Below are 23,922 nucleotides of genomic sequence, written 5' to 3'. Positions count from 1 at the left end.
AAGACAGCGCTTCGGTCCATCTTCAGCCGTCTTCTCCAGTGCAGACCAGGGCTTTCGCTTCAGTAGGGTGAACTGGGGTCTGAGAGTGGGACTGTAAGCCGCCTTAAAGTCTCACTCACAGGCAGGGACAGAGGTGGCGGGTGGTGGGTGGGCTCTGTCAGGCGGGGCCTTGTTTCACGGCCTTTGACTTTGGGTGGAGGCCGCGCCCTTCGATGCGCGGTGGCCATACGGCGGGGGCGGGGCAGCCTGGCTCCCCTAGTCCAGCTCACAGGGCATCATTTTGTCCCCGAAGTCCCGGAGGCTCATCGAATTTCATTGGACTCTCCAGGGCGTGGATTTAGTGGCCTGAGTGGGCAAGTCTGAGGACGATTTTTGACCCACCTAAAGCTGGAGTGAAGTCTAATGAATCCTTAGGTGGGTAGAGGGCTAAAAAATAAAAAAATAAAAAAAAACCATCTGGTGACATTTATGACCTTGGTGGCCGCAAGGCTGGGCACCTGTAAGTTGGCAAGCCTGGTTCCAATGTGTTATCTTCTATTACAGGCACCCCTGGCATCTCCCGCCGTGCCATGCCTGGCTCGTGGCTACCTATCACCCAGAACGCAGAAGGAAAGCCTGGTGGCTCTGGCTTCTGTGAGTTGGGATGTTTTAACTAGGAGAACCTACCCCACCTGCTGCCTCCAGTCCTCCCCCCCCCTTAAGGCCAGGGTAGGCACCGCGGAAGACAGCTAGAGATGGCTGATGGTGCCCAGTAACGAGTCTCCTCTCTCTGCCCTTCACCGTGTCCTTATCTGACGTAGGGGGCGAGTGGCCAGACATGACATGAGGTAAGAAGCAACCTAGAAGATGTTTTTTTCTGGGCCTTGGGAACAAAGTGCAAGTTCCTGGCTTGTTCGGCTGAGCTTTTCCCTGCTCAGTCCCTGGGCAGAGTCACCTTGGTGTCTAGAAAAGAGAGGATCCAAAGACAAGCATCGTGTGTGGAAGGCAAACTGCCCCCCACCCCCAAACAGGCAAGGCTTTCTTCTTATCATCTTAAAGAAAGCAACCAAAAACCTCAGCGGATCCCCTGGTCCCTGCACCACTCCAGTGACATAAAATAATCACATTTCATCAAGGGATTCCTACAAGGATACAAGTCTGAAATAATAGCCAACCGGGCCTCTCAGCTGTGGCCTGGGATTATTTCCAACTACAGTCCTACCGTCTCACCCCCTTCCCCACTTCTCCCTAGTTAACCTGAAACCAGTCTCTGCACCCCGGGAAATGCTCATGCCCCCTCCCTGGGCTGCCACGGCGCAGTAAGTCCCCTCTGCTCTTTATCTGGCCTATTGGGACCAGAAGTGTCACCTAACTTGAGACTTTGGGAATTTGGGACTTCTGGGGTCGAAAGACCCCGCTCCCCGCCCCGCGCCTCCCATCCTCACCGCCTTCCTTCCATCACCCCTCCTCCCAGCCTCCCCAATTGCCTCTGCTCCCCTTCCCCACGCTGGTGCCAGTGTGGGGAGGGGGCAGGGCGCGAGTGGGCGGGGCCAGGAGGAACGGGGCGGTCTCAAATACAACGAGTGGGCGTGGCGGAGACGGGATCAAGCGAGGGGGCTCAAGGTGAGGGAGGTGCCTGAGTGGGCGGGGCGAGCCCAGCGGGGTGGGCGTGGCCAGAGCCGCCGTGGTCGCCCATGGGTGGGCGGGCTCTAGCGGGCGTGGCCAGAGCGGCCGTAGCCGCCCATTGGTGGGCGGGCCCTGGTGGGCGTGGCGCGGAGTGCGAATCCCCGTAAGACCCCGGGCTGCGCGCCCCGCGCCCCCTCGCCGCTGCCATGTCCTGGGCCGCGCTGCTCGGCCTCCTGGCCGCGGTGCTGCTGCTGCTGCTGCTGCTGAGCCGCCGGCGAACGCGGTGAGTGTCCTCGCCTGGCCGCGCGGGGGGCGACCGCGTGCTGGGGGCGCGGAGCCGGCCCGGGGTTCCTTCCGACGCCCTCAGGGCGCGGCCCGCCGCCGGGGCCCCCGTGCCCGGGTCCACCCGCCCCCAGCGCGCCGCCCCCGGGGGTCGGGCCGCGCCCGCCCGGCCGCCCGGCCGGCCGGGGAGCCTGGGGGAAGGGGCCGGGCCGGGTCCCCAGACCCAGTCACCGGGCTTCAGGGGAGGGAGGGCGGCCTCCGCCTGACCAGCGCCCACCCGTCCGGGGTCCACCCGGGACACCTGGGCAGCCCTGCGGTGGCCCAGCCCCGAGCCCCGTGGGGACCCGGCAGGCCGAGGCCGGTGGGAGACACCCCACCCGGACCCCCACCCTGGCACGGCGCCCTGAGGGGCTCCGGGTCCTGGCGGAGCTGCGATCCTCCAGGGGTGGTGGGGTCCGCTCCCCGAGCCCCGAGCCCGCCCGGGCCCCCGGCAGAAGCGGTTCAAAGAACGTGCCTGCACCCAGGGAGCGGGAACTGCCCCAGCCAGCAGCCCCCGCGGGCCCTCCGCTCAGTCGGCCCAGAGCTGGCCAGGCTTTTTTCTGTAAGTACCCTGGCTTTCAAATTCTGACGAGTTTGAGGCAGAAAAGTAGAGTTCCCAAGCCCTCCTCAACCGGCCATGGATTCTCACATTACAGGACCTTTTCACAACTGGAAACCAACACTGGCTGCTATGTTAATCCTTAGGAGGATTTCATCTGTCTTCCCTTTGAAGTCTGAATTCGCTGTCATGGGTCTGTCCAGATGTGTCAGTAATCATTCTTCCATAGACAGGAGCTGGTACTACCATGGGGGGGGGGGAGGGAGAGAGAGAGAGAGAGAGAGAGAGAGAGAGAGAGAACATTAGTGTGTCTGAAAATTCCAGAAATGTTGGAGGTTTAATTGTTAAACAAAATGTTAGTTGAATAGGCTCACAATGGGCTCACTGTCCTCTTTCAATCTCCAAACACAGGTAGATTAAAAATTGTCCAACCATTTGTCTTAGAAAGACAGAGAGGAAGGAAGGAAGGAAGGAAGGAAGGAAGGAAGGAAGGAAGGAAGGAAGGAAGGAAGGAAGGAAGGAAGGGAAGAAAGGAAGACAAAGAGATCACTTTCCCCTGAAGGACTGGGTTGTTTCTCTGAGCTGTGGGCTTTTCTGACAGTCTGCACAGAAGTGTTGTGATTGTACATTTGCTTGTCTCTCTCCAGATTTTAGGTTTGACATCTGTTCACATTCGTTCATGTTCTGGTGGGTTCTGATCTGTAAGAGTATCCCACAGTTCGAATGTTTCCGATTTCTTCTTTTGCCAGTACCGGTGTTTGAACTTAGGACCTTATGCTTGCAAGGCAGACATTCTACCATGTGAGCCACTCCTCCTGTCCCCCCTCTGTGGTTTTTGAGCTACAGCCTCACTAGCTTGGCTCCAGCCGTCTTTGAATTTGTGATCCTCCTTTCTCTGCCTCCGGTGTATCTGGGACCTCAGGCAGGCCCCACCATACCTGGCTGTTACAGGTTTCTTTTTCCTTTTTATTCATGTCCCTCCAGTGGATGTTTCTGGTTGTTTCCAGTGCTTTAGATGTTTTAGTCAATTGGCCTCCATCTTCCTTCAGGATGTAGGAGTGTGCATGTGGTGTGGGTGTCAGAGAGGGCAGCCAGAAAGTTCACAGATTCTGGGAAATATCGCATTTGGAGTTCCTAGCCTCTGGAAATATGGGTCAAGTAACTGCGGCCTGCCTCAGTTTCCCAGTTTTTACAGCAAGGATCAGGGTAATGACAGCAGTCAGGAATAGAAATGCTGGGTCAGAAGGAACTCCCCTGTGCCTTGTTTGAGTTCCTGCTTGCCAACGCCATCCTGAGAGCCTGCTTCCCTGAGAGAGAGCCTTCGCTTTGTATTCCTGCGGTTACCTGGGAGGGCCAGCAAGGGGCCCCGGGGTGGTGGTGGGGGAGAGGCCTGGGATTGGAGCCCCTGGAAGCTGGGGGATGACAGTGTGGACTCTGGGGGTCCCAATTTAGGTCTCATTACACAGGAGGAAACAGATTCTGAGGGCCCAGCCTCTTGCTCAAGGCCAGCCCTGATGGGAAGTCTGAGCTGTTCCCTGACAGTCTATGGGTGACCTGAACACAGAGGTCTTAGACCACATGGCCCTGGGAGCGCAAGGCTGTAGGTAGTCCTGTTTCCAGAAGGGCCGAGGCTCCAGGGTTGGAAGAGGTGAGTGTAGGGGGTGCTCCCGTTCGGATGGACGGAGGCCCAGGCTCTCCATCCCCATCGCATTCCTTTCTCCTGACCCAGTCCTGGGGCCGTGTTCCTCTCCCCTGCCACACAGCCGAAGTTTGAAGATGAGAAGTGACCTTTCCAAGACCCCACAGGAAGCAGAGTCCGCATCAGCCGAGGGCAGAGAAGCCGAGGCCTGGGCTGCTGCGGGAGACCTGACTCACACGGAAAACAGAGTCTTCCACAGCCAGCCATTCTTGAAATCTAGGCAGGTCCCAGTAAAAACCAGCCAGCCGGCCAAAGACAGGCACCCTGCAGTGGGTCAGAAACTGTGATTTTTGCCCGCAGTATTAAAAAAATAAATAAAGATACTGTCCGGCGCTGGTGGCTCACACCTGTCATCCTAGCTACTCAAGAGGCTGAGAGTTGAGGAGCACCATTCAAAGCCAGCTTGGGCGGGAAAGTTCATGAGATCCTTATCTCCAATAAGCTACTCAGAAAAAGCTGGAAGTGGCGCCGTGGCTCAAGTGGTAGAGTGCTAGCCTCGAGCAAAAGAAGCTCAGGGACAGAGCCTAGGCCCTGAGTTCAAGCCCAGATCAGCTACTCAGCTACTCCGAACTTTGAATCTGAGGATCATAGTTGGAAGCCAGCCTAAGCAGAAAAATTCGTAGAAATTTCCACAAGACTCCTCTCCAAAATTGCCAACAAAAAGCTGGGCTCGCGGCTGGGAATGTGGCTTAGCAGTAGAGTGCTTGCCTTGCATACATGAAGCCCTGGGTTCAATTCCTCAGCACCACATATATAGAAAAAACTGGAAGTGGCACTAAGGCTCAAGTGGTAGAGTGGTATCTTTGAGCAAAAAGAAGCCAGGGACAGTGCTCAGCCCCTGAGTTCAAGCCCCAGGACTGGCCCCCAAAATAGCTGGGCTCAAGTGGGGGAACCCCAGCTTGGCTAGTACAAAGCCCAGAGCTCAAACCCAGTACTATCAACCCCAATCTTTAAAATTTTAGTTATGAAAATTTTCAGCTGTGCAGAAAAATGATAATGTAAGAACTCTCAGGTGCCCTCTCCATGATTTAGAACCACTAACATTGTTAAGGCTGTTAAGTCGTTAAAAGATGTGGTATTTGTTCTCTGAATTATTTCAGAACTTGCATTTTGAAAAACAAAGCAAAACAGTGACAATCTCCATCTCATTCCCCTGCCCAGTTTCCAGTCAAAACTCAATTTTCTTATTCTTTCTTCTTAAAAAGCTTATTAGAAAGTAGTTGTCCAAAGTGGTTCCGATTCCGTGAGTCAGGTTATGAGTACAATGATTCCCGTCAGTGTCACCCTTTCCATCATTTGCATTTTTTTTTTTTTTTGCCAGTCCTGGGGCTTGGACTCAGGGCCTGAGCACTGTCCCTGAGCTTCTTTTTGCTCAAGGCTAGCACTCTACCCCTTGAGCCACAGCGCCACTTCTGGCTTTTCCTGTGTATGTGGTGCCGAGGAATCGAACCCAGGGCTTCCTGCACGTTAGGCCAGCGCTCTACCAGTAAGCCACATTCCCAGATTCCAGCCCCCCCCCCTTTTTTTTTTTTTTGAGATAGAGTCTTACTGTGTGTCTAGGCTGGCCTGAAACTTGAGTTGCTCCTGCCCTTACCCACTGAGTGCTGAGACTATAGGTGCGTGCCGTGCCGAGACCAGAATGCGGGACCTCAGGAACACAGAGCTCTAGCGCCGAGCTGCGCCCTCCCGCCATCCCTCAATTCAGATTTCCAGTCCCAGCTGGATGGCGAGGCCCCTTCAGCCGGGACTCGGGAGAGCATGGTGGGTGGGTAGGAAGTCCAGAGGCCAGGAGCTGGGGGCGGGAGCCTCTTTCCCGGACCCCGTGAAGCTCGTGCTTTGTTCCGTGGACACCAGCCACATTCTGCTCGCGTTCCTGGCCTCAGTTTCCCCAAGCGCTCTGACAGTCGTCTTTCGCTCCCCGCCACTGGCCACCCCGAGCGCCTCTCTTCCTCCTGGGGCTTGTGTGGTGAGTGTCCCCGGGTGGGGACAGGGGTCACGGGCGAGGGGCCCGGGTCCAGGGCCGGGCCGTGATCCTACAGGGCGAAGGATGTCTACCCGCTGGACCTGCAGGGCACTGGGCGGGGGGCCCGGCAGCCGGACTGAGCGGACAGTGGGGCCGGACTGGGCCACCCCGTGCAGGGGGAGGGGACGCGGGAAAACCCCACCCTTCCAGCTTCCGGTGGGCAGTGGGGAACCTGTGCTCCGGTCCCCGCCCCTCCCTGGAGCCCGGGCCTGCGCGGCTCACCCCCCACTCCCACGGACGCCGGCCGGCGCTTCCTCCGGGGAAGGAGTGACCTCACTCCGCGTCCATTTCAAAAGCAGGAAAACAGAAACCAGAGCTGGGAGGCTGCGCGCCTCTTCCGGCGGGGGTGGCGGGGTGGAAGAGCCCCTGCGAGGGGAGCGCGAGCCCCTGGGGGCCTTAGGCAGCTTAGACCACAGCTCAGTGTGTCCCGGCCGAGCCGAAGCCGGCCCGTGCGGCGGCCCCCGCGGCAGCCGGGCGTCTGCGGTGCCGAGGGGGGGGGGGGCTGCTGAACGGAGAGGGCGGGCGGCATGGCGGCGCAGCACAGCGGCCTGAGCGGCCCCGCCCTGGGCTCAACCCTCTGAGCACCCACTGGGTACACGGTCCCTTCACACACACACACACACACACACACACACACACACCCTTTACACAACTACTGTGTGGCCTGCACAGGTTTGAGGGTTTGGAGCAAATCCCAAGTGCCCTCCCTCAAGGACTGACTGTCTCTGCAGCAGGCAGCCAGCGTCCAGGCCCCGGGCGGGCCCCCCACCCCCCGACCCCCCGCTTCCCCTGGGTCCTCCAGGGGTGAGGAGAGCCACAGGGCCGCTGGTGTCCGGGTGACCCCCACCCAGGGGGCACCAGGGGCAGCTTGGAGCTGAGCCACCTCAGGCATGGATAGGGGTGGGAGGGTCCCCCCCCCCCCCGGGAGGGTCCCCCCCTCCCTCCCACCTCCTCCACCCTGGCAGAGCCTCACACGGTGGTGGAAATGCTGGGGCCAGAGACCGCAGCAGCCCCAAATAGCGCCTCCCTCGCCCGCCCGCTGCCCGCAGGCTGAGTCACCCTGGAATGTGTGGCCCGGCCCGGGGCTGGCGTGGGGTCCCCACTGGGGGAGCCGCCGGCCCGGTCAGGGGTCAGGCGCCCGGGCTCCCCGCTTCCTGCCTTTGTCTGAGCCGCCTCGGCCTGTGTGGGTGAGGAGCTGGTTGCCAGAAATAACACCTGCTGGCCAGGCCGGGGCGGGGGGGGGGGGGGGAAGGAGGCCGCGCACGCGCACTCCCGGGCCGGGGGCCTGAGGGCCGAGGATCGTGGCTGGAGGCCGGCGTGGGCAGGGGCGTCCACACGGTGCTTGCTGGGTCCGAGGTGGGGGACGGAGGGGGAGCCCTTCTTCTGCACCCCTCCCTTTGTGTCTGGGGCTGCGCCCCTTTCTTCCTCAGCCCTCCCCCGCAAGCCTGACCGCTCTCTTCTGCCCGCTGCTGCCCGTTGGAGGGGGCCCGCTGGGGGCCGCACAGGGCGGAGCAGTTGGGGGGGGCATGGGGCTCGGAGCCGGCACTCCTGACTGCCGGGCAGGCATGGAGCCCCTGCTCTGGAGGTGGGGGCCAGAGGCCAGGCCCGCTCCCTGGATGGCCGCAGGGGTCCCCCAACCTCGCCCTCCTTCCACTCGCCACACTTTAAAAGCAGTCAGGCCACTTCCCAACCCGCCCCGAAGGCACCAGCAGACCCCCGCCCCACCCCACCCCGTATTTGACAGAGAAGCTAGATGCTCCCCATGGCGTTCAGCCCCCCACAGCCGTCAAGATCCTATCCACCGGAAGCTCGTGCCCCGTGTCCCTGCCTGTGTCCCTCACCTGCACGCTCTCCGCTCTGGAAACCACCTCCCACCCCAGGGCCTTTGCATGTGCCGGTCGCGGCGCGTCCGGAGCGCCCTCTGCCTGTCCTCCGGGTCTTGGCCCCTCCTCGAGGAGGATCCAGCGTATTTTCATCACCTTCCTCACAAAATGGAACTCTGCACCCATTCGTTGGCAGTCAGTCCCCCCCCCCCCGCTCTGACCCCTCAGCACAACTCTGGCCACCCCACATCCACCCCTGTCTCTGTGGCTCGCCCACCGGTGGACACGCCACGTGGATGCTCTCGTGCAGCGTGGCCTTTCGCCTCTGGCTTCTTTCCGCTTCCACGTCTTGAGGATCCGTCGCGCCATTCCTTTTCCTCGCTAAGTAATGTTCCTTGGCCTGGAGCGGCCGCCTTCGGCCTAGCCCACCGTGGAAATCGGAGGTTTATCTCCATGCGTCATTTGGGCTGTTCCCACTCTGCTTCAGGGAGTGTAGGAGATTTTCGTACAAACAGATGTTTTCAATTCTTGGGGCGCATTGCCAAGTCTCGCGGGAACTGCCTTTCGCCCTTTGTGGGGCGGCCACAGGGTTTGTGAAGCAGCCGCACCCCCCCCCCATCCCCAGGACACAGAGGTAGCTCTCTCCTTTTAAAGTTCCCGGGGCGTGGGTGGCCCCTCGCGGGTCCCGTTTCCTGGGCGGCTAAGCGTGGACACAGTCTCTCCTTGCGTTCTCTTTCTTCCTTGGAGCGCGGCCTGTTGGGATCTTTGTTCACTGTTCTGAGTTATTTGCAGGACTGGGGGTGACCCGAGGCCTCCTGCCTGCTGGGCTGGGCCGCGCTCTCCACCTCTTCCTCCATTCCAGTCTTATTTCTGTGCCAGTCCTGGGGCTTGGACTCAGAGCCTGGGCATCATCCCTTAGCTTTTTCCCCTCAAGGCTGGCGCTCTGCCGCTTTAGCTACACCACCACTTCTGAGTTTGTTTGTTTGTTTTGCCAGTCCTGGGGCTTGAACTCAGGGCCTGGGCACTGTCCCTGGCTTCTTTTTGCTCAAGGCTAGCACTCTCCCTCTTGAGCCACAGCGCCCCTTCCGGCTCTTTCTATATATGTGGTGCTGAGGAATCGAATCCAGAGCTTCGTGCATGCTAGGCAAGCGCTCTACCACCAAGCCACAGTCCCAGCACTGCACTTCTGGTTTTTTACTGGTTACCTGGAGATGAGAGAATCACCGACTTCCCTTCCCAGGCTGGCTTTGAACCGCCATCCTCAGATCTCAGCCTCCCGAGTAGCCGGGATGAGGGGTGTGAGCCACCAGCTCCCGCCCTTCCTTCATTATAAAAGGAAGTGATTTGTCTGCCTATTGTTGTGCCGGCTCTCCTTTCTGCTCTTGTTCTACATCTCCAGCTCACGGATTTCCTGCTAGTGTGTGAGCCTGAGGCCAGGCTCCATCTGTTCCCTCCTGTTTTTTCTGTTTATGTGGTGCCCAGGAATGGAACCCAGGGCTTCGTGAAGGCTAGGCAAGCGCTCTACCGCTAAGCCACATTCCCAGCCCCTCCTCTGCCTTTCTCCAATGGTGCTAAGTGTGTGGCCTCTTCGTAGGCGACCCGGCGAGCCCCCCCTGGACCTGGGCAGCATCCCCTGGCTGGGCCACGCCTTGGAGTTTGGAAAGGATGCCGCCAGCTTCCTGAGCAGGATGAAGGAGAAGCATGGTGACATCTTTACCGTAAGTCCTGCCCCTGGGAGGGAGGGAAGAGCTGAGGAGAACCCCAGTTCCTTCCACGTCTGACTACTCCCCAGCTGCCCACCTGCCATCCATCCTGGGCAGCCAGCTTCCTGTCCATCTGCCTGTCTAGCCACACATTCGTTGTCACTCTACATCTGGCTTTTCAATGCCTGTGGACCCCTTCCATGGAGCTTGTAGTCCTTCAGTGTCTGTTCTTTAGCACCTCACTCCCAAGCACAGACCACGGCTCTGCCGGGTGCTGCCACTTCTCCAGCAGGCCCCACGGACAAGAGAGTCCGCCCACGGCAGCGAGTGGATGTCGTGTGTATCAGGGAGGGTGAGCTTCCGGAAAGATGAATAGATCATTAGGGGGATGGCTGGAGAAGTGGACGGACAGGCGGATGGACAGATCAATAGATGGATGGATGATGGGGAAATGGATAGCTCAGTGGAGGGGTGGGTGGATGGGTGGTGGATGAGTGGATGGATGGTGGGCAGGTGGATGGATAGATCAATGGATGGACAGATGAATAATGGGTGTGTGGGTGTTGGACCAGTGGATAGATGGGTGGCGGGTGAGTGGATGGATAAATGGATGGATGGGGAGAGGTGCAGATCAACGGATGGATAGATGGAAGCCTTTGGCTTTGAAATAGACACTGGATTCCAGCAGACTTGGCTCTGCAGCCTCTCAGTGAGTGGGGAGACCTGGACCACTGTGCCCCTTCTCCAGGCCTCCCTCTTGCAGCTGCCTGCCTCGTGGGTGGCCATGTGGGTGGGTGAGAACACTGTCTGCCCAGTGCCTAGTGGGGCAGTGCCCACCTGTCAAGCTGCTGTTCACGGGGGTCTCCTCCCGCAGGTTCTGGTGGGGGGCAGGTACGTCACGGTGCTGCTGGACCCGCACTCCTACGACGCCGTGGTGTGGGAGCCGCGCACCAGGCTGGACTTCCACACCTACGCTGTCTTCCTCATGGAGAGGATTTTTGATGTGCAGCTTCCTCATTATAACCCCAGTGATGAGAAGGCCAGGATGAAACCGTGAGTGTCTGGAGCGGGGGCCGCGGGGTGGGGGGGGTGGGCAGGGAGGGCCCCTCCTTCTGCCGGGAGTCAGACCCTGGGCCGGTTGTGCGTGGCCCCACAGCAGGTTTTCTCACAGAGACAATTAGGAAAACCAACACAGAGCCCCTACCCTGTCCATGCCCGTGGTTCTTGGTGCGGCCACCAGGGGTCGCTGCTGACCACGGGCCAGGTACCGCCCCGTGGACTCGAGTCCCCTGCTGCCTTTGGGGCCTAGGTCCCCGCACCGGTGCTCAGAGGCCTGGGCTGAGGCCAGTTTCCCCGTTTGTTTGGCTAGGCCCACCCCCTCAGGCTTGGCTTGGGGTGTGCCCTGCATGGTGGAGGCTTAGTCTAGGAGGGTTTCTTGCTTCTGCCACACATTCTTCCAGACTCCACCTTAGGTCACCAATCCGGACCCCTTTTCCTCTGTCACCTTCTCCTGGGTGGTCTCTTGTTAGCAGCCCTAGGTCGGGGGACCCTAACTTGGAGATCGGGGAGAGACAGAGCTGGCTGTCTAACTCTTCCTCTCCCCATGGCTGTGGGCGCTGAGCCAGGCACATGCGCCCTGGTCAGGAGAGGACATCCTGGTCCAGAGCTCAGAGTGAGGAGTGATTTTTGTTGTTGTTGTTGTTGCTGGTCATGGGGCTTGAACTCTGGGCCTGGACACTGTCCCCATGCTCTGTCACTCAAGGCTAGTGCTCTCTGTTTGAGCCACAGCACCACTTCCGGTTTTCTGGTGGTTGATTGCCCAGGCTGGCTTTGAACTGCGATCCTCAGATCTCGGCCTCCTGAGTCGCTAGGATGACGGGTGTGAGCCACATACACCTGGCCAGAAGTATCTTTCAATCTTGTGACATGACGTCCTTCTGCCCAGCATGTTTGCTGACTGCGCGGCTCATTTGAGGACATAGGTTAATGCCATCGTGTTTAACTCCGTCCACCTCGGGCCCTGCTCCCAGCAGAGAACCCGAGCTCTGGGCCCCTGAAGGTTTGAGGAGGGAGGTGTTTGTGGGTGCACATTTCTCTGAGGGGCTGACCTCTCCTCTTTGTTGCTGGCCTCAGGACCCTCCTCCACAGAGACCTGCAGGCGCTCACGGAAGCCATGCACACCAACCTCCGCACGGTTCTGCTGGGGGACCCCGAAGAGGCAGACGGCAGCTGGCGGGAGACGGGCCTCCTGGATCTCTCCTACAGCTGCCTGCTCAGGTGAGCCCCGGGGCCTGCCCTCAGTGCGCTCAGTGGGCTCCGCACCTTTGCCCCCCGCGGGCAGCGGCCTGGGGAACCCCGAGGGCTGGGGTGGGGGGGGTGCGCACTGGGAGATGCTGAGAGCATGTGAGGACATTGTCAGGCCAGGTCTCTGGTCACTCAGACACCATCCACCCTGCGCTTCCCGCAATGGCACCTGGCTCTCTTTGGGGCCCCGCGGATGCCGAGCGGACGAGATGGGGGTGGAGCTCGCTGAGAGCCCAGCCTCAAAGCGGAGACTTGCCTAAGGGTGCTGTGCCCACCAGGCCAGGATCCTGGCTGAGGAAAAGGAAGGGCAAAGGCCCTGGGGTAGGAAAAGGCTTGGTGAGAGGGTGGTGCGGGTCAGGTGGAGATGAGGTCGGAGTACGCAGAGTCCCGCTAAGCCTCAGCGCTGTGGAGGCTTGGGCATTTACCTCCGGTGACGTGGGGTGACTCAGGGGCTCACACGGTGAGGGGGGAGGGGGAGGATGCCTCCTGCCTTTCAGTGGCACCATGAGGTGAGCGCCTCCGCCGCCCCCCCCCCCCCCCCCCCGGCCCAGACCTGAGCAACGTGTCTAGGCGTGGAGGGCAGCTGACGCGGGGCGTGGCACGGGGGTGATCACGAGTGTGACGGCTGTTGTGCGAACCGCCTCCTGTCCACAGCAGCTCCACGAGGGGCCGCCACTGGAACCTTCCAACCTGCCCCACTCGGGGCCGCCTGCCACGCTTCCCCCCAGGCCAGCCACGCTCCCGCGTGGAGCCTTTATGGTGCCTGTCTCCTCGCCCGGGAATGCCGTTCCCACGGGCCAGCGTGGCTTCTGTCTCACTTGTCCAGGCCTGGCGGTGCCCCAGCACACGGTCCCTGACACCTGCCCACCGGGAGGCCTTTCCCTCGGCTGCTCATCCAGCGCTGTGGCGCCTTGCGCCACCTAGGGGCCGTCTGTGGTATTGGCCTGTCCCCAGCATCTGCTGACAAACCACGCTGAGGGTGTGTGTGTGTGTGTGTGTGTGTGTGTGTGTGTGTGTGTGAGAGGGGGCTTCCTAGGGCTTGAACTCAGGGTGTGGACACTGTCCCTGAGCTTTTTTTGCTCAATTCCAGGCCTCTACTACTGAGCTACAGCTCCACTTATGGCTGGTTTTGAACCAAGATCCTCACATCTCAGCCTCCTGAGTAGCTAGGATTACAGGCGTAAGCCACCATGAGTGAATTTTTGGCATTATCTTTTAAAATAGACATATAGGGGGCTGGGAATATGGCCTAGTGGCAAGAGTGCTTGCCTCCTACACATGAAGCTCTCGGTTCGATTCCTCAGCACCACATATATGGAAAATGGCCAGAAGGGGCGCTGTGGCTCAGGTGGCAGAGTGCTAGCCTTGAGCCGGAAGAAGCCAGGGACAGTGCTCAGGCCCTGAGTCCAAGGCCCAGGACTGGCCCCCCCCCCAAAAAAAAATATAAAATAAAATAGACATGTAGGGAAAACTCTGTTGTAGGAAAATTAACAGCGCTGGTGATGGTTAGTGTTGAGCTGGAGTGCCACTGAGAGCCCAGGGCCTGAGGAGACCACTGGTAACCCGCCTGGAAGGGGGCAACCACGGCCCAGCTCCTGCTGGGGTGTCCTGCAGGGCTGGGGCCCAGGGTGTCAGCCTCCTTTCCTTCCACACACACATACACCCGACCATCTACTGGTTCATACATGAATCAACCCCCACACCCCTCCAACACACATGCATTGCAGACCTACTGTAAGCCTGCCCCACATGGGTGGGGTCAGGTGGGGACTAGAGAGGCCCCTCTGGACCCCCTGCCCCCCTCCCTCCTGCTTTCTGTCCCCAGCTGGGGGACCCTCGCCTGGGGACCCCTGCCTGGGCTCCGCGTGGGCCTGGCAAGGAGAGCTTGAGTGACAGCTCTCCCAGGCCCCACCCTCCCGGGAGCGGCCAGTGCCCGGGGCCAGGGCTGGACTCCTGGGCTGCAGAGGGGCTGGCAGCAGCTCTTCCTCTGGAGGCTCCGCCAGGGCTGGGTGTGTCCCGCCCAGGGAGGACCTGGTGTCCCTGTTAGGCCCAGCACCGGTCCCTCACTGGAGGGCGGATGCGCTGTGCGCAGGCGCGGACCCGCCCCTCCCGCGGCCCCAGCACACGGCGAGTGCAGGGCCGTGGAGAGGAGGGCAGGGCAGGCGCTGGGGCTCCGGGCACCGCTGCCTCCTCCCCTCCTCCCTCTGCCAGCTCTGTCCCGGGTAGCACCCAGGCTGGCTGGGTCAGCCAGAGGGCACAGGACCTCCTGTCTGCCCAGAGCGGGCGGGGCCTCCCTGAGGGGCGGGGCATCCCATGAGTAGGTGGGGTCTCCTCCAGTGGGCGGGGTCTCCCTGCAGCGGGCGGCCCTGCAGGCCGGTCACCAGGATTGTGTCAGACTGCAGCCTGGCCCACTGTGCCACGTCCCCCCCCTCTCCCCGCATCCCCAGGGACCTGGAGACCCTCACCTCATCCCCAGCAAGGCCTTTCCAACCCAGCCGGAGGGGACGGCCCTGCTGGAGCCATGTGACAGATGTGGAAACCGAGGCAGAGAGGAAGTCCTTTGTCCAAGTGTGCACAGAGGATGGGCAGTGGGCAGCCTGGTCCAGACGCCATGTCACCACTGTGGGACTGGGAGGGGTTCTTTGTTTGTTTGTTTTGCCAGTCCTGGGCCTTGGACTCAGGGCCTGAGCACTGTCCCTGGCTTCTTTTTGCTCAAAGCTAGCACTCTGCCACTTGAGCCACAGCGCCGCTTCTGGCCTTTTTCTGTTTATGTGGTGCTGAGGAATCGAACCCAGGGCTTCGTGCATGCTAGGCGAGCACCCTGCCACTAGCCACCTTCCCAGCCCCATGGAAGGGTTCTTTTTTATTTCATTAACAGCTGCCGGGGAGGGTGGCTGTGTTCCCAGCGATGCCTGACTTGTGGCTGTCACCCTCAGGGCCGGCTACCTGACTCTGTATGGGGTGGAGGCCATGCCCCAAACCCAGCAAAGCCAGGCCCAGGACCGCGTCCACTCAGCCGACGTCTTCCACACCTTCCGCCAGCTCGACCTGCTGCTCCCCAAACTGGCACGCGGCTCCCTGTCCGTGGGTAAGCACCACACGCACGAATCCCTCTGAGCGAGGGGCTCTGTCTTCCATGTTCACTTGGGCGGCCCCAGAGACACTCCTTACACTGAGAAAGACACACAGCCACTGGCCTTCTCCTCCTCCCCTGACAATGATGTCACCTAGTAGTGGTAGCGAGTGCACTTACGTAATCACGGCCGCAGAGTCTCAGTGGGCTTACGGAGCTTGACTCTACCTGCTCTGGGTTACGTGGATTTCTTTTTGACCTAAGACCACTGCGCATTCTCCCCTGTCAGCACAGGCGTCTTTCAGAGGCATGAGCCTGTACATTTAGACAAGAGAAATCAATTACAGGTGTGAGGGTGGGTAGACAAGAGAAATCAATTACAGAGGGAGGCAGGTGGAGAAGTAGAGCTAGCCCCTCTTTGCAGGTGAACCAGGAAGAACTCACCAGGCAACATGAATAATACAAAATAATGTAGAAATGAAGTGTCTTTCTAACCCTGGCCTAGTGGGGTCAGATCTAGCAAGCCATCTCCTTCTGGTAGATATTTATTATATTGCTTTTGGTTTCTCTAATAGGGCACTCCATTGAGCTTGAGCTACATCCCTAGGGGTGTGTGTGTGTGTGTGTGTGTGTGTGTGTGTATGCGTGTGTGTGCATGTGCTGGTTCTGGGGCTTGAACTTGGGGCCAAGGAGCTATCCCTGAGCTTTCCCTCAAGGATGGCACTCTACCGCTTGAGCCAAACCTCCATTTCTGGCTTTTTGCTGGTTAATTGGAGTTCTGAGTCTCACAGACTTTCCTGCCTTCCACCCTGATCCTCAGGTCTCAGCCTCCTGAGTAGCTGGTATTAAAGGTGTGAGTCCCCAGTGCTGGGCAGCCTTGTGTTGAGATGTTTTTTTGTGTAGCTCAGGCTGGTCTGAAACTTATGATAAAATCGCCTTGCAGAGCTCTCTTCTCTGTGAACCATCTCTCTGCGCCCCCTGTGTGTCTAGAGGGAACTCGCTACCTAATAGAATTCTGCCGTCACCGCTGCAGGCTGGCGTTGCGGTGCTCACGTTGCAGATCAGGAAGCTGAGGCGCAGAGCCGCGGTCGTAGCGGCCTGGCCAGCACCGTGGGAGCTCTGCTTGATTGTAAAACCCTGTGTGTGGTGGAAAGGGTTAGGCTTCTCCACTGCCTTCCTCCAGTGTCAGCCCCCCTCTCCCCCCAGTGCAGAGAGCCCAGAGCCAGGTCTAGGGAGGCCGCACTTCCCAGTGTGGACAGCAGGTGGCAGTGTCAGAGGACAGTTTCCCTCAGATGGAGACAGAGATGGGGGCAAAGCAACCCCTCCACCATGAATGATGTGAGCATGGGCAGCTGAAAACCCAAGTGGGTACAACCTACCCCCAAAACCCTGAGATACACCTGTGCGTGCGCCCCAACTTCAAGCAGAAATGCTTGCCCCCCGGGTGCAGAGGCACAGGGCTAGAAACAGTAGATCATGCGTCCTCTGGAAGCAGACGGAGGCCGTAAAGCACGCCGCGGTGGCGCGGGAGGAAGTGCGCAGGAGTCCAGAGCCTCTGAGACCGGGCTGTGTCGAGACGTGCCTTCCAGACGCTGAGACGGGTGGGGACAGAATGGCTTGTTGCCATATGGCATTTGAACTTTTATCAAAGAATCAAGAGTTCTAGGACACACTTTAATACACTTTATAGACCTCCAGGGCCTAGATGGGTTTGCAAAGACAACTTGGGGTGTGTGTGTGTACGTGTGTACGTGTGAGTACTGGTACTGTGGCTTGCACTTCCCCAGAGTGACACCCTGAAGAGTCGTGGCCTCACAGGAGGCCAATGCAGAGCTGCCCCGAGTGGGGGTGCCTGTGTAACCCCTACTCCCATGATCTGACCCTGCAGGGGATAAGGACCAAGCCTGCAGTGCCAAAGGCCGCCTATGGAAGCTGCTGTCCCCGGCCCGGCTGGCCCTCCGTGCCCACAGGAGCAGCTGGCTGGAGAGTTACCTCGGGCACCTGGAGGAGATGGGGGTGTCTGAGGAGATGCAGGCGCGGGCACTGGTGCTGCAGCTCTGGGCCACGCAGGTGGGCATTGGCGTGTGTGTGGGGGGGGGGTGCAGGTGTATGAAGCACGTGTTTGAGCATGCGTGGCCGTGGCGTCTGTGCGGTCAGTGGGATGTCGGCTGTGACTGGCACTTCCCCAGCATGCCACAGTGGTTTCCTGATGGCAGAGATAAGGCCGGGTGTGTGGGCCACGTGATACTGTGCTGAGAGCGTTGGTCATGTCACTGCTGGTTACTAAGAAAACCACTGTGTGTGCATGGGTGTGTGTGTGTGTATGGCCTGGTGCTCAGTGCTCGGGTCCTGAACTCTGGACCTTGTGTCCTCACTTGGCTTTTTTTTTTTTTTTTTTTGCCAGTCCTGGGGTTTGAACTCAGGGCCTGAGCACTGTACCTGAGCTTCTTTTGCTCAAGGCTAGCACTCTGCCACTTGAGCCACAGCGCCACTTCCGGCTTTCTCTGTGTATGTGGTGCTGAGGAATCAAATCCAGGGCTTCCTGCATGCTAGGCAAGCGCTCTACCACTGAGCCACATTCCCAGCCTCTTACTTGTCTGTTTTGAGAAAATCATTCTATGCTCCCATTCTAAAACATTCTCCCTGAATAAATTCAAGTGGGGTCCCGCTCACCTGCTTCCCCTCCGTCCTCGTGGATTCTGTGTATTTTGTGGACACAGACAGAGCTTGTGGCCACTGCCCCATGGTTACAGGGCACTGAGATTGACTGCCTGGCATACGTGCAGTTATGTCTGTAAGAAAATTACTGGGTAAATATGGCACTTAATGAAGATTTAATATTCCATTATTGTAATTGAATGGGCCAGTCACTTACGATAGAAACCTTCTCCAAATTGAAATGACCTTCACCTGGCTCGTGCCGGCGTGCTGAGGGGAAAATGTTTATGACAAGGGCATCTAGGCTGAGAGCCAGTGCTCATGTCTGTAATCCTAGCTACTCAAGAGGCAGAGATTGAGGATCACAGTTCAAAGCCAGCCCAGGCAGGAAAATCCGTGAGACTCTTTATGTCCAATTAACCACCAAAAAAACCAGAAGTAGAGCGGTGGTTCAAGTGGTAGAGTGCCAGCCTTGAGCAAAAAAGCTCAGGGACGGCGCTCAGGCCCTGGGTTCGAGCCCCAGCACACGCACGCACACACGCACACAATGGAAGCATAGCTAGTCAAATCTGAAGACCTCCCGTGACTGTCCGAATTATTTGTCTATTCAGAAGTCTGGGCTCATTTTTGTGCGGCGGACAAGGGACATCCATCCTTAGACTTCACCGTCCCATCGTCCTGTTCCACAGGCTCACTTGCTGTCCCCACCAAAGCGCCAGGCAGATGTTGCCCCGGCCTTAGGCCGAGAAGACACTGGTACCGCCTGGCTGCCTGGCAGGAGAGCCCTGGGCCTTGTCAGACCAGCCCGCTGGGCCCTCTGGGTGGTACCGCAGAGACTCTTCTCCTTGCAGGGGAACATGGGCCCCGCTGCCTTCTGGCTTCTGCTCTTCCTTCTCAAGAACCCCGAGGCCCTGGCCGCCGTCCGCCGAGAGCTGGATCATGCCCTCGGCAGAGCAGAGCAGCCCGGTGTGCCAACAGCCACCCTCTCGCAGAAGGTTCTAGACAGCTTGCCCGTGCTAGGTAAGATGGCCAGACCACCACGGCAGCCCCTAAACTGCGTGCCCCCAAGCCCTCTCCCATGCCGACTTCAGGCCTCATCCGGTTCCCTGGGGTTGCGGTCTTCGGAAGCCTGGCTCATCCCAGGCCCAACCTCAGCCTCCCTAGGCTCACGGCTTTAATACTTCATTGGTTCCAAGTGACAGAAAATCGAAATGGGCCTGGCGCCAGTGGCCCACGACCGGAATCCTAGCTACTTAGGAGGCTGAGATAGGAGGATCGCAGTTCAAAGCCAGCCCAGGCAGGAAAGTCTAAGTGGGGGGGTTTGGCTCAAAGTGGTAGAATGCTCGCCTTGAGCAAAAGAGCTCAGGGACAGCACCCAGGCCCTGAGTTCAAGATTCACACCTGACAGAAAAAGAAAAGACAATCTAAAGGGGCTGGAGAGGAAAGGGATTTGGTTTGGGCCATGCAACTGAAAAGTCCAGAGATAACTGTCTTCAGACACAGGTGGCTCCAGGTGTTTGAATCAGTCTCTCTCCACCCCTCAGCCCTATCTTTCACTGGTTGCCTCCAGCTCCGGGCTGGCAGGATGGCTGCCGCAGTTCCAGGCAGAGGCCGGTTGGAGGGGGCGGGCCTGTCTTTCAGTGTTTCTAGCCAAACTCCCAGGAGTGTGGCTCATTGGCTTATCCTGAACCAATCAGGGTTCAGAGGGATGCTCTGCTTAGCCAATCAAAGCCTGTGTCCAGCAGTTAAGCGTAGAATCCATAGCCTAACCCTTGTGAGTGTGGAGTGGTGGTCCCCGGGGTAAAATCAAAGACTGCTTCCAGAAAGAGGGTGCATGCCTGGCAGGGAAAACGGGCGTGGAGGGGCATCCTGACCCCTCACCGGCTCCCGCTTTCCTTGCTGCCTTCAGACCTGGGTTCCTTCACTTGAAAGGGTTGCGGGAGAGCCACGGAGATGCGCGTTCATCCCCTGGCCTTTCCCACTTTGCCGTGTGACCGTGGGCAAGACGCACGCCCTCTCTGAACTTCCCCATCCTCTCTGTAAAGGGAGGGTGAGGGGAGCCACCCAAGAAGATGAGAGGGAGAGCGGCTGAGCCCTTCCTGTGCTCCCTCACGCAGACAGCGCGCTGAACGAGAGCCTGAGGCTCACGGCCGCGCCCTTCATCACCCGCGAGGTCCTGGTGGACATGGCCCTGCCCCTGGCAGACGGGCGGGAATTCTCCCTGCGCCGGGGTGACCGCCTGCTCCTCTTCCCCTTCCTGAGTCCCCAGAAGGACCCAGAAATCTACGTGGACCCTGAGGTAAACGGCAGGGGCTGCCGATGGCCGGAGGGACGGGGTTAGGAGGGCGGCGAGTGGCATGGAGCCTGGCCCGGCCGTGCGCTGTGCCCGCCACACGAGTCCGCGCGGCTCCTCACCTGTGGCGCGGACCGTCTAACGGCACCCGCCTTGGAGGCCTGTCGGGAAGGCCACCTGAGCCCCGGGGGGAGGAAATGGCTTCCCAGCGCACCTGGAGTGCTTCCCGGTGCATGGCGGCCAGATTTCCCAACACTTGCCCCTCTTCCCTGATTTTGAGATGGAGCAAAATGTTCACAACTACTAACAGACACTAAACCTACAGGTCCCACGCTCAGCCTTCCATCATCCATCTACCCACACCCACCCCATCCATCCACCATCCCCCGTCCATCCACCCGCCCACCCACCTGAATATCCAGATAGCCACCTGTCCAGCCACCCGCCCTGTCTGTCAGTCTAGCTGCGGGTCCCCTCGCTTGCCCTTCTGCCTAGCTTCCACTCCCCTCTTCCTCTGTACCAACCCCATACTCACTCACAGTCCTTGCCTTGTCACCATCCATTTCACCAAAGGAAACTGGTATTCTCTCTCTCTTTTTTTTTTTTTTTTTTTTGGCCAGTCCTGGAGCTTGAACTCAGAGCCTGAGCACTGTCCCTGGCTTCTTTTTGCTCAAGGCTAGCACTCTGCCACTTGAGCCACAGCGCCACTTCTGGCCGTTTTCTATATATGTGGTGCTGAGGAATCGAACCTAGGGCTTTATGCATGAGAGGCAAGCACTCTAGCCACTAGGCCATATTCCCAGCCCGAAACTGGTATTCTCTTAAAAAAAATTTTGTTGTACATTACAAAAGCACTACATACTAACACAAATAGGAAAATGGAATAAAGCAAAAAAGATTCCCTATCCTTTCCTCTCCAGTTCTATGGTCCCCTGGTTTCGAGTGTCTTTTACATTGTTTTTATGTCTTCCCCAGCCCACAGCACACTGTCTCACACACGCGCGTGCACGCACGCACACAGACACAGAGGTGGGTGTGTAGGCTTACACAGTATGTGCCGCTGGAAACTGCCCCTTTTCCCCGTTGTCTGGGAGGCTGGTCAGCACTGGGCCTTGTTCCCACGTCAGGTGTTTCTATACAACCGGTTCCTGAACCCCGATGGCTCAGAGAAGAAAGACTTTTACAAGGATGGCAAACGGCTGAAGAATTACAACATGCCCTGGGGAGCCGGGCACAATCAGTGCCTGGGGAAGAGCTTCGCGGTCAACAGCATCAAGCAGTGAGCAGGGCCAGAGCTGGAGGGGGGCGTGGTGCGGAGGGGCGGGGCCTGGGGTGGGCAGCGGAGGGGCGGGGCCGGAGAGGGCCCGGTGTGGCCATCTGGGGTGGTGGGTAGGGGGTGTGGTGCCTTGTGGGCGTGGCCCGGGGCGGGGCAGCCTTGCTCCACTGTTGGGCTTCTCTCTGGATACTGAGGCCCTCAGGCTGATGTTTTGCTTTCTCCTGCCCACAAACCTCTTTATTTGTATTCTTTAAACCTGTGGTACTTGTGAAAACGAGAAGAGCTCCTGCGATGAGCAGGCTTCTGTTTTCTTTGGACCTAATCAGATCTGGCAGCAGGCTCTCCCCTGCAGAAGTGGTGTGGAATGCAAGCGCTGGACGCCCGGCTCTCCACACACGGGCAGCTCCTTGGCCGTCTGGCTTGTCTTTGGCTGTTTGCACCCCAGGGCTGGGGGCCAGGGCTGACAGCCTCATCCATTCTGTCTCAAGAGTCAGAGCCCCATGAACCCAGGGTTAGGACACCTGCTCCAATGTTCTGTCTGTTACTGGGTAGTCAGAAGCTGGGGGCCCTGAGCCTCTGTCTTCTCCACTGTGAAATGAGGGGGTTGATTGTAACTACACCACGGGAGGGTCAGGATAAACAGATTGTCACTTTCTGCGAGATGGACCACTGCCTGGTCATCACAAGTTTGCTTACTGTTAGCTGTGGAGGTCACTGTTCTTGTTATTGATGGGCGAGCCCCAGGCCAGGGGACCCATTGGTCTCAGTGTTCTAACAGTAAAGAGAAAGTGGTGCTGAGTGTCATGTCCCTAACCATCCTCCAGCCGGGTGAAACGGTGAGGTGGGCACCTCAGCGGGGATGGGACAGCTATAAGGAGACCGTGGGTACGGGCACTCACTTAGTGTGGTGCTGGCACATTCTGTTTTCCGTAAATTAGTTCGTTTGTTGTATTCAGCAGCCCCTTCCACCCTGCCAGGTAGCTTTCAGTCGGTCGGAACCAGTCTTGACCGGTTGGATCCCTTGTTGGGGTCCAGTCATGCGCTCCATTAGTGGAGGTGCCAGGGTTCAAATCCAGATGTGGCTCACCTTGCCCACTCCAGGGCCTACAGCCAGAGCTTCGTCCCTCCCCCAGACAGAGGGAAGAAAACCCAGCGAGGGCCAGGCGACCCGGGCTCCAGAGTGCCCGGCTGCTGCCCTCCCCCTGTTTAGTGAAAGAGGGAAGAGACCCTCCCATGCTAGTCCTGCCTCTGGCCCGTATGGGGGGAGTGACACTGAAATAAAAGGTACCCCCGGCCTGGGGAGCTCTGGAAGTGAGGAGTAAGGGCAGGGGGGAGGGGAGGCAGAAGCTGTCAGCCTGGTTGGGGACACAGATGACATCATCTCCAGCAGCTGCGGTGCCTCCGTCGGGGATGTTTCTCCAGCAGGTGGCAGTAGAGAGCGCTGGTCGTGAGACGCTGGACCACTGTGGGTTTTGCCTGGAGGAAGCGGGGCTGGTTCTCATCCCACAGACACTGATGGGTGGACCACAGAGTGGGGCTGGGGGAAGGGGAGGGGACCGGCAGAAAGGGGGGAGCTGTCAGGGCTGAGAGGCGCGCAGGGTGGGAACACAGGGGTCCCTCCCTCTGGGCGGGGGCTGCACAGATGCCAGGCGGACGCACAAGCTGGGGGGCGACACCCCTAGGTGGAGCTGCTGCTCGCTGCCCCGGGGCTGGGGCCGGTCCCAGGCTATCTGGACCCCACCTTCCCATCAGTACCCTCTCTCTGCAGGTTCGTGGTCCTCCTGCTGACACACTTCGACCTGGAGCTGGCCAGCGCAGATGCCGAGACCCCTGAGTTTGACCTTGGCAGGTTCGGCTTCGGCCTGCTGCAGCCCGGGCAGGACGTGTCCATCCGGTACCGCGTCCGGCAGTGACCCACGGGGCAGTCGCCGCGCACCTGCCTCCCGCCCGCTCCTCCAGCGTCTGACTGCACCAGCATGGCCGCCTCCAGGCTTCTCCCCAGAACACTGTGTCCAGACGGGGGGACGGAGGGGAGGCTGAGCATAACAGCCAAGAAGAAAAGCTGTCCGAAGCCACAGCCGGGCGCCCTGAGGTTCCCGGTGCTCCGAGTCCAGCCCCCAGGGCATCGCTCTCCCGGCCCTTCCATCCCGGCAGAAGCCGGCCCCCACCTACCCTCTAATGATCAAAGTCGCTAAAGCTGGCCAGCGGCGCATGCCTGTCGTGCTAGCTCTTTTGAGACCAGCCTGGGCAGAAAAGAAGACATGCTACCCCTTCTCAATAAAGAGCCAAAGGTGGTGCTGTGTACCTAATCCTTGCGATCAGGACGCCTGTAGATCACACACACACACACACACACACACACACACACACACACACACACACACCCCGCCCCCAGGCACACACCCAGGGCGGAAGCCAAACCCTAACTCAAACATAACCAGCTTTAATCAGGGCAGGAGGCGCGGCTCCAGGGTAAGAGCGCCTGCCTCTGAGTCCAAACTCCAGTGTCGCCAAAGAACCTCACAGCCGGAGGATCCCTTGGGATCACCCCTGTGCCCTGCCCCTCCCCCCGTGTTGTCCACTGG

The 23,922-nt window shown here is 59.2% G+C and overlaps 1 protein-coding gene across 1 annotated transcript; it reads left to right on the top strand.

The window, feature by feature from the left end:
* The first annotated feature begins 1,782 nt into the window (after positions 1 to 1,782).
* Positions 1,783 to 23,922, top strand: Ptgis (prostaglandin I2 synthase). The gene is made up of 10 exons (XM_048349606.1): positions 1,783 to 1,888; positions 9,625 to 9,748; positions 10,608 to 10,786; positions 11,867 to 12,010; positions 14,974 to 15,125; positions 16,999 to 17,180; positions 18,620 to 18,788; positions 19,886 to 20,067; positions 21,189 to 21,340; positions 23,106 to 23,922. The coding sequence occupies exons 1-10, from the start codon at positions 1,812 to 1,814 to the stop codon at positions 23,248 to 23,250; spliced, it is 1,506 nt and encodes a 501-aa protein (XP_048205563.1). The 5' UTR covers positions 1,783 to 1,811; the 3' UTR covers positions 23,251 to 23,922.

This window comes from Perognathus longimembris, chromosome 6 (assembly GCF_023159225.1).
Source record: "Perognathus longimembris pacificus isolate PPM17 chromosome 6, ASM2315922v1, whole genome shotgun sequence".
Lineage (NCBI taxonomy): Eukaryota > Metazoa > Chordata > Mammalia > Rodentia > Heteromyidae > Perognathus > Perognathus longimembris.
Note: the sequence above shows the minus strand (reverse complement) of the source record. Positions and strands in the feature narration are given on the sequence as shown.

Excerpts from the sequence above, each read along its gene's own strand:
- Ptgis (XM_048349606.1), top strand. The coding sequence starts at position 1,812 with ATGTCCTGGGCCGCGCTGCTCGGCCTCCTGGCCGCGGTGCTGCTGCTG. Across the intron at positions 10,787-11,866 it reads GAGAAGGCCAGGATGAAACC|GACCCTCCTCCACAGAGACC; the intron begins GTGAGTGTCTGG and ends TGCTGGCCTCAG. Across the intron at positions 20,068-21,188 it reads AAATCTACGTGGACCCTGAG|GTGTTTCTATACAACCGGTT; the intron begins GTAAACGGCAGG and ends TTCCCACGTCAG.